The sequence below is a fragment of the Dermochelys coriacea genome, chromosome 1 (assembly GCF_009764565.3).
Source record: "Dermochelys coriacea isolate rDerCor1 chromosome 1, rDerCor1.pri.v4, whole genome shotgun sequence".
NCBI classification, from domain to species: Eukaryota; Metazoa; Chordata; order Testudines; family Dermochelyidae; genus Dermochelys; species Dermochelys coriacea.
This window is the reverse complement of record NC_050068.2, coordinates 298,713,722-298,723,178: the sequence shown is the minus strand read 5'-3', so window position 1 is coordinate 298,723,178 and position 9,457 is coordinate 298,713,722. Positions and strand designations below refer to the sequence as shown.

The 9,457-nt window shown below is 40.7% G+C and overlaps 1 protein-coding gene across 7 annotated transcripts in view; it reads right to left on the bottom strand.

The window, feature by feature from the left end:
• Positions 1–425: 425 nt before the first annotated feature.
• Positions 426–9,457, bottom strand: part of GXYLT1 (glucoside xylosyltransferase 1) — a 76,947-nt gene continuing 67,915 nt past the window's right edge. For all 7 annotated transcript variants that reach the window (XM_038379757.2, XM_038379776.2, XM_038379767.2 and 4 more), the window contains 3 exons: positions 7,241–7,364; positions 6,705–6,877; positions 426–621 (listed from right to left, as the gene is read on the bottom strand). In XM_038379757.2, the coding sequence (XP_038235685.1) occupies positions 460–621; positions 6,705–6,877; positions 7,241–7,364 (459 nt within the window). In that variant the 3' untranslated portion in view covers positions 426–459. The remainder of the gene's footprint in view (positions 622–6,704; positions 6,878–7,240; positions 7,365–9,457) is intronic.

The window sequence follows — 9,457 nt, the reverse complement described above, 5'->3', positions numbered from 1 at the left end:
GAAAACAGAATAACTTCTGCCCTTGTAAACAACTTTGTTCTCACACTTTTAAAGTGAGGTTAGTGCTGACTCAATTATTGCTACATTCACAGTTTAGCAGAATAATAGATAATGTATGAGGTACATTCTACCAAGAGATCTATCTTCATTTCTGTTTTACCCATTTGAGTATGACAGACTACTGAATTATGCAGAATAAACAACTGACTAGAACAGCCAGTAACTCCCATATTCACTAGAACTGGAATGAAAATTAGCAGTGATTAAAAGACCAAAAATATCTTCTTCGCAGGAAAGTGTTTCTAGTCTTCATAATATGAAGTTTCTTCATTTTAACTACACTGGTAAACATTTACCTGGGCACACACAATATTATATTTCTTGCATGAACATCCTTCATACATTTTATATATTCTGTCTTTGTCTGAATTAAATAGTTTTGTGGGTTTGTAGTAAGAATCAACTTTCTTTTGATCTTCTATCATAAATATCTCTTATGCTTTTTGTTAGCTGCTTTATGAACACTTTGTATATTCTTCCACAGTATGTATGCATTGTCTTCTGCAGTTCCAGTTCTAGGGGCTGTAACAGGAAATTAACCAGGTCATCGCCAAAGGAATACTAGAGGGGAAATAAATGAGAAGTGACATTAAGGTCACGTGCAAGAACAATATTCCTTTTTTTCAAAGAAGCAAGAGTGTTATGAAAATGCCTTCCATCATTATTGTGAAACACAAAAGTTACTGCATAAATATGGTTACTTGATGCTCTAACGCTAGTAAAAACTTTGCTCAGCTTGTTCTGAATACAACATGGAAAAGTCATCTCTCAAATACTGCTTAGACAAAATACAAAATCAACATACTAAGCCACACAAGCAAATTAAAAATAAGCTTTAAAGAGCTAACTTAATTCATGGGTTGGTCACATGATCACATGCCTACTGCATCACCTTTGGCTTGAAACATTTATAATTATCCCAGTCTAAATGCACTTCTTTAAAAATGACAATTCTTATGGAGTGACAGTGCATCAACAGCACAACGGATAATCTATAGTACCAACAGACACAACAATTTCATTAAATTGAATGAACGTCAAGCATATATTGTGTTTAACATGAACATAAAGTAAAAATACAATAATTAATTCAGTGTTATATTTTTTCATAAGAGATATGATACAAATTATTTGCAAAACCAACATTTCATAGTAGAATAATTTTGCTAATCTTAAAACCATCAGATCAGCATTGTTTTATATACTTTTTGTGGAATATTCATAAACCAAATGGTATCATAAATAAGATTTTTTTTTCTTTTTGACAATGCTCAAAGGAAACAAAGAATCTTATTTTTATGGGAACAAATTTTCTTTCTGTGTAGTGTATTTTCAGACCCCTGAAAGTACTTTTCTTCATTTTTATATCCATATGACAACCTGCAATAAAGTGCCATTAAAATATACTACTGATTTTCGAAGGTTATATACAAGATAGTGTGCTACATTAAAATGTGTATCAATGCTACTTTTTACAGCTCAATATACTGATGTAGTGATGAATACTTTATTGGAAGCCTTATTTGCAGAATAAAAAAAAAATCCATTGTGCTTAGAAGAGAAACTTGCATGCATTTAAAGTTATAACTACGTATTAATATGCCTAGCATACAAAACAGATCACAATATGATACAAAAATACAGGTATTTGTTTTCCAGTGGGCAAAGTATGCCTACAATAAAATTTTAACAATTGTATGGTACTATGAACATTGTAAGGTCTTTGGGGCAGGGAATTTCTCCTACTCTGTTTGTATAATGCTTAGCACAATGGAACCGCAATCTCTGTTGGTTTGAGGGAATTATCCTAATACAAATAAATATTATATGATTCTTTAAATATTTGTATTTAACTGTTATAAGTCTCAGCAGAAAGTCTTTTAATAAATCTACTGCAGTTACAGAATACGTCTTAGCTCTGGTCTACACTACGAGTTTAGGTCGAATTTAGCAGCGTTAGATTGATTCAACCCTGCACCCGTCCACACAACAAAGCCATTTTTGTCAACTTAAAGGGCTCTTAAAATCTATTTCTGTACTCCTCCCCAATCAGGGGATTAGTGCTGAAATCGACATTGTCGGGTCGAATTTGGGGTACTGTGGATGAAATTAGACAGTATTGGCCTCCGGGAGCTATCCCAGAGTGCTCCATTGTGACCGCTCTGGACAGCACTTTCAACTCAGATGTACTAGCCAGGTACACAGGAAAAACACCGGGAACTTTTGAATTTCATTTTCTGTTTGGTCAGAGTGGCAAGCTCATCAGCAGAGTGACTATGCAGTCCCAGAATCACAAAAGAGCTCCAGCATGGACCGAACAAGAGGTACTGGATCTGATCACTGTATGGGGAGACGAATCCGTGCTATCAGAACTCCCTTCCAAAAGACAAAATACCAAAATATTTGAAAAAATCTCCAAGGGCATGATGGACAGAGGCTATAACAGGGACCCGCAGCAGTGCTGTGCGAAAATTAAGGAGCTCAGGCAAGCCTACCAAAAAACCAAAGAGGCAAACGGCCTCTCCGAGTCAGAGCCCCAGACATGCCGCTTCTATGATGAGCTGCATGCAATTCTAGGTGGTGCCCCTACCACTACCCCACTCCAGTCTGTGGACACCTGCAAGGGGGGAGTCTCATGCAACAGGGATGAAGGCTTTGGGGATGAGGAGGAGGATAACACATAATAGGCAAGCGGAGAAACTGTTCTCCCCAACAGCCAGAAACTGTTTATCAGCCTGGAGCAAATACCCTCCCAACCCTCCCAAGACAGGCTCCCGGACATGAAGCCGGAGAAGGCACCTCTGGTGAGTGTACCTTTGTAAATATAATACATGGTTTAAGAGCAAGGGTGTTTACTGATTAAATTCGCCCTGAAGACTTGGGATACATTCACGGCCAGTGCAGCTACTGGAAAAGTCTGTTAATGTGTCTGGGGATGGAGCTGAAATCCTCCAGAGACATTATTAAGGGGACATTCAGAGGTGGCCGTTCCTGCTGGGCTGTTTGCCTGTGGCTGAAAAGAAATCATCCTCACTTTTAGCCCCGTGGTAGTGGGGTGGGGGGAGCGTTCACACTGAACTGTTCGCGTTTGGCTGGCAGGGATCTCCCTGATACTAGTCACGCAATGGGAGGAGGGGTGAAGCGATCATCCCAGAGAATCGGGGGGGGGAAGGAGGGGTTAGTTGGGTTTGTGCTGCACATTAACCCGAAAACCGCAGCCCCTCCTGTAATGGTATGGGAAAGAAGGGTGCTGCTGTTTGAAACCATTCCCACACGTGTTGAAAGCTGAAGAAGCCGAAAGACTGTGGCTTACCATGGCTGCCTGTAAGCCGAATTCTGTTGCCCGGCCCTGCATGTGTGATCTCTCACATCAAACCGACAGGCCCTAAATATAAGAGGCAAAGTGCGAACTTGTATAGAATGTACATGTGCTATATAACGTTAACAGCTTGGTTCACCATGAAAAAGTCTACCATTGTTCTCTAAAATGTGTCTTTTTAAATACTACTCTCTCTTTTTTTCCTCCCGCAGCTGCAAATGTTTCAACGCTCCCCCTATCATCTCCGTCCCAGAGGCTAGCATAGATAAGGCAGTGAAAAAAAAAAAACCACTCGTGATGAAATGTTCTGAGTTCATGCAGTCCTCCCACACTGAAAGAGCTCAGCAGAATGTGTGGAGGCAAACAATGGTAGAGTCCAGGAAAGCAGAAAATGATCGTGAGGATGGGAAGGACGAGTGAGAAGAGAGGTTGCGGAAGCAAGAGGAGAGGTGGTGGCAGCATGAGGAAAGGAGGCAGGATGCAATGCTGACGCTACTGGGGGATCAAACTGATATCTCCGGTGTCTGGTGGAGCTGCAGGAAAGGCAGCAGGAGCACAGACAGCCGCTGCAGCCCCTCTGTAACCGCGCACCCTCCTCCCCAAGTTCCATAGCTTCCCCATCCAGCTGCCCAAGAATGTGGGGGGTGACAGGGGCGCCTCTGGGTACCAAACCACTCCACCCCAGAGGACTGCCCAAGCAACAGAAGGCTGCCATTTAAAAAGTTTTTGAAGTGCAGTGTGGTCTTGTCCTTCTCTCCTCCACCACCCCACCCGGTGCTTCCCTCCTCCCCCACCCCTCCTGGGCTACCTTGTCAGTTATCCCCCTATTTGTGTGATGAATTAATAAAGAATGCATGATTTTGAAACAACAGTGACTTTATTGCCTCTGCAAGCGGTGATCAAAGGGGGAAGGGCGGCTGGCTTACAGAGAAGTAGAGTGAACCAAGAGGGTAGGTCTTCATCAAGGAGAAACAAACAGAACTGTCACACCGTAGCCTGGCCAGTCATGAAACTGGTTTTCAAAGCTTCTCTGATGCGCAGCGCGTCCTGCTGTGCTCTTCTAATCGCCCTGGTGTCTGCCTGCACGTAATCAGTGGCCAGGCGATTTGCCTCAACCTCCCACCCTGCCATAAATGTCTCCCCCTTACTTTCACAGATATTTCACACAGCAAGCAGCAATAACAGTGGAAATATTGGTTTCGCTGAGGTCTAACCGAGTCAGTAAACTGCGCCAGTGCACATTTAAATGTTCAAATGCACATTCTACCACCGTTCTGCATTTGCTCAGCCTATAGTTGAACAGCTCCTGACTACTGTCCAGGGTGCCTGTGTATGGCTTCATGAGCCATGGCATTAAGAGGGCGGCTAAGTCCCCAAGGATAACTATAGGCATTTCAACATCCCCAACAGTTATTTTCTGGTCTGGGAATAAAGTCCCTTCCTGCAGCTTTTGAAACAGACCAGAGTTCCTGAAGATGCGAGTGTCATGTACCTTTCCCAGCCATCCCACATTGATGTGGGTGAAACGTCCCTTGTGATCCACCAGAGCTTGCAGCACCATTGAAAAGTACCTTTGCGGTTTACGTACTGGCTGCCAAGGTGGTCAGGCCCTAAGATAGGGATATGCGTCCCGTCTATTACCTCACCATAGTTAGGGAATCCCATTGCAGCAAAGCCATCCACTATGACCTGCACATTTCGCAGAGTCACTACCCTTGATAGCAGCAGCTCAGTGATTGCATTGGCTACTTGGATCACAGCCTCCACAGTAGATTTGCACACTCCAAACGGATTCCTGACTAACCGGTAGCTGTCTGGTGTTGCAAGCTTCCAGAGGGTTATCGCCACTCGCTTGTGAACTGTGAGGGCTGCTCTCATCTTGGTATTCTTGCACTTCAGGGCAGGGGAAAGCAAGTCACAAAGTTCCATGAAAGTGCCCTTACACATGCGAAAGTTTCGCAGCCACTGGGAATCATCCCAGACCTGCAACACAATGCAGTCCCACCAGTCTGTGCTTATTTCCCGGGCCAGAATCAGGGTTCCACGGCATAAGCCTGCCCCATTGCCACCAGGATGGCCAAATTGCCGGGGCCTGTACTTTGAGAGACGTCTGTGTCCATGTCCTCATCACTCTCGTCACCATGCTGCAGTCGCCTCCTCTTGCAGGTTCTGGTTCTGCACATATTGCAAGATAACGCGCAAGATGTTTACAATGCTCATAACTGCTGCGGTGATCTGAGCGGGCTCCATTCTTGCCATGGTATGGCATCTGCAGGAGAGCAGAGTTGCAGCGGAAGCGGTGGCTGATGACAGATGCCACGAGAATAGATATTTATAGAGAATGACGAATCCACCTCGCAGGTCCTCTCATGAGAGCAGCAGAGCAGAGTTGCAGCGGAAGCGTTGGAGGACGACGGTTAGCACCACGCAATTTCCCAAGAACACATGTACCCAGGAGCCCATAATAGACAACATGGAAAAATTCACTATTGAGACAATAGCAGCAGAGAAGAGTTGCAGCGGAAGCAGTGGATGATGGTTACGAATCCTACTGCACTGTCTGCTGAAAGCAGTATGGAGTCCGCATGGAAAAAAAGGCACGAAACGATTGTCTGCCATTGCTTTCATGGAGGGAGGCGTGACTGACAACATGTACCCAAACCATCTGCAACAATGTTTTTGCCCCATGAGGCATTGGGAGCTTAACCCAAAATTCCAATGGGCAGCGGAGACTGTGGGAACTGTGGGATAGCTACCCCACAGCGAACCCTCCGTAAGTCGATGCTAGCCACGGTAGTGAGGATGCACTCCGCCGACTTAATGCACTTAGTGTGGACATACACAATCGACTGTATAAAATCAATTTCTAAAAATCGACTTCTTTAATATTGACCTAATTTCGTAGCATAGACATACCCTTAGATTCCAAACTGATCATAATTCTTGAATAACCTAAAATGTTAGTTTCAAAGTACAATGAACAATTCTGTTTCTATTTTGTCATGTAACCAAACCTGAAGTCCAGCTGAATTGCAAATCATTTAAAAAGTTTCAGAGTAGCAGCCGTGTTAGTCTGTATTCGCAAAAAGAAAAGGAGTACTTGTGGCAACTTAAGAGACTAAAATTTATTTGAGCATAAGCTTTCGTTACTGTTACTGTTTCGTTAGTGTTACTGTGTTAATTATCTAGAATTGATAAAGGTGAGGTATTATTATAATACAAGAAAAAGTGCCAATGTCCTAACATGTTAAACTTTAGCAGATGATAAATTTTCTAAATAATTCTACCCAAGGTATGGATGATTGTAGTTTACACAGTTACTTACTTTTTTTATTGCTTCATATATAGCCCTAAAAGTTGGTTGTTTATCATCATGGTAAACACCCCTGTTACCATGAAGAATAAATATTCCTTTTTCTTCAGCTTCCTTACAATTGCTTCCATAAATGCAGTGGTCAGGACGGTAATTCCATTGGCAGGGAAAGACAAAAAGGCTCTCTGTTCAGAAAAATATACAGTACACAGTTCACAACAAAACTCTTTGGGAGAGAGCAAAAATTTAATCAATAATTTTTCTTGGTAAGGTAACATCTTGCAAAGATTGTGTTAAAATTTTTGTACACAATTATATTTGAAAAAATTAGGTGGCATCAATACAACAAATCTATTTTGGACTAAATGATCTCTCAAAAGCAACATAAAGAACATTTTTTAAAAGGCATAAACAAAAGCTAACTGGAACATATCCATTGAAAATTCTGAAAAGGGCAGCATTTTCTGCATTTAGAAACTAAATACAAGATTAATATCTTACAGTTGTAGTGTGAAACAATATCAAAGTTAAACAGAAAAAAGACATACCTGGATTATGAAAAAACATAATATTCAACAGATCTTGATCACCCCACGTTATGTTTAGCTTATATTTTTTGAGCAATGGCATAAGAATTTCTCCCCACTGTAGCCGAGCAGTTGTCATATCATTCTATTTTAAAAAAACAAACAGAGCTAAAACATTAGAACTAAGTCAAAAAAGAAATCAAAGAATCCTAGTAATCTGCTTTTCAAAACTGGAATCCCTGAAACTGCATAGGTTTTTCTTCTAAACATGTTTTTCATACTTCATAACAATCAAATTACATCCAAATCCAATAAATCTCAGATTATGCCTTCTTTCTCTTGAAAATATTAGGTCATTCTTTTGCAACTTCGTTCATCTCCTCCTCTCAATTACCATATAAAATAAAGCAGTAATTTCTCATTTGTGACCATGAATTATTTCCCCTAGAAAGCGACTTACACACAAACAATACCAAGAAACAAAAAGGATCCTTTGCTATGGATTAATGGAATCAAACACGAAATCTATTCTAATAGAAAATTCTGCATAAGACTGTGCAAGATATTTTAAATCGTTCTTTAGATTTCCCAGTCTCTCCTCAAAACCCATAACTCAAGCAGTTTTTCTAACATTAATGAGAGAGAGTATTGAACTGGAGCTGAAGCCTTGTTCCATGTGAATGAAGCAGACATCATTCAGAAACCAGGTTTTGAGCTACAGGATGAAAAGAAAATTTTTTAAAATTGATTTCAAAACAAAAGTCTTGATTAACTTTAAGTTGGCTAAATTTCCCACATAAAAACTGCTATGAAAGATTATTTATAAAATGATTGCACAAGTGTATAAAATTAAGGTTTTTCACTGAATCAATCTTATTAAATATTAACTTATAATTTAATTATGGCACTGTAACTTGATCTAGAAAAGTAACTACACAAACTCTTCACCTGTAGATTCAAATGAATACTTCACAGAATTAAAGTTGGAGAGTGCGAGAAGACTGTAAAGACAGGGATCACAGAAGAAGCAGTCGTGGTTCTACAGTTAAAGTTGAGCTGAATTTTGGATTTAAACCAGGGAGGGTTTTGACAACTTGTTACATCTGAAGAACATATATTCTTCCCAAAATTACTAAATGCCAAGTACAGAACAAATAATGAAAAGCTAATTACAACATAAAGCAATATCGAACCATGGATGATGGCCCCACATGCCAGATTTTACAACGCTAATGTAAATCCCAATTGTCAGATCTCAAACTGGGTCACAATTTTGTACCTAATTTTGATACCTACAAATGACAAAATTTAGACATCTGATTTGGTGTTCCATAGTATTATTTGTTGTATTTCACCTTCTCTGAGGGTGTAATTTAATCGAAAATCACACTCTTGAACTTCAAATTTCCAGTGTAAGACAGAGGAGAATTCTCCTAGCTCAGAGATGTTTAGTTGAGTAATGCTGCTCAGACTGAGATTCTAGATGAGGTGGGGCAAGGTTAAGGCAGGGACTGCTCACTCAATACTTTCCACTTCAAGCAAATGAATGGAGAGGGGCTGGAGAGAGATGGGGATATAAATCAGGAGAAAATCCTCAACAAGGGTGATGAGCACCTTTACGTTATATGGTTGAGTTACAATAGCCTTTCTACTGGTACGTTGATTTCAAGGTTAAAGTAATCTTTGATTACATACCTAGAACTGAATCTAGATGAGAAAGACATATAGTTTAATTCCTGCCAGCTAAACAAACTTCAGCACAAGAATATAAATACCAAATCGGATACTACGTATACGAATATATGAACAAATAATGGGTAGTGTCAAACATACTCAATAAACTACTGCAGTGGTTTCCAAATTTTTCTGTTTCAGCCACCCATTGGGGATGGATTAGTGAATGAATGTGTTGCCTTCTGTTTCCCTCACACTATGCCCTCATACAGTTGCCACAGTCTTTCCTTTTTTCCCCTGTTCATTTATTCTGATTCTACCTTTTGGGTCTGTTCATTTTTCCCCGTGTATTTTTTTCTTCCCATTTTTTCTGGTGTGCTTTCACTTATTTTGCTGATTTTTCCTTTCCCACTCACTCACAGCAGCTCTATTACTCCATCCTGTGGTCCTACTCATCAGATTATGACACTGATGGCAAGGGCACTCATTGATGCCACCCCCCAGATGAGTTGAAGGACATGAACAGAGAAGAGAAGCTTGGATTACAGGCTACTTGCCAGATGA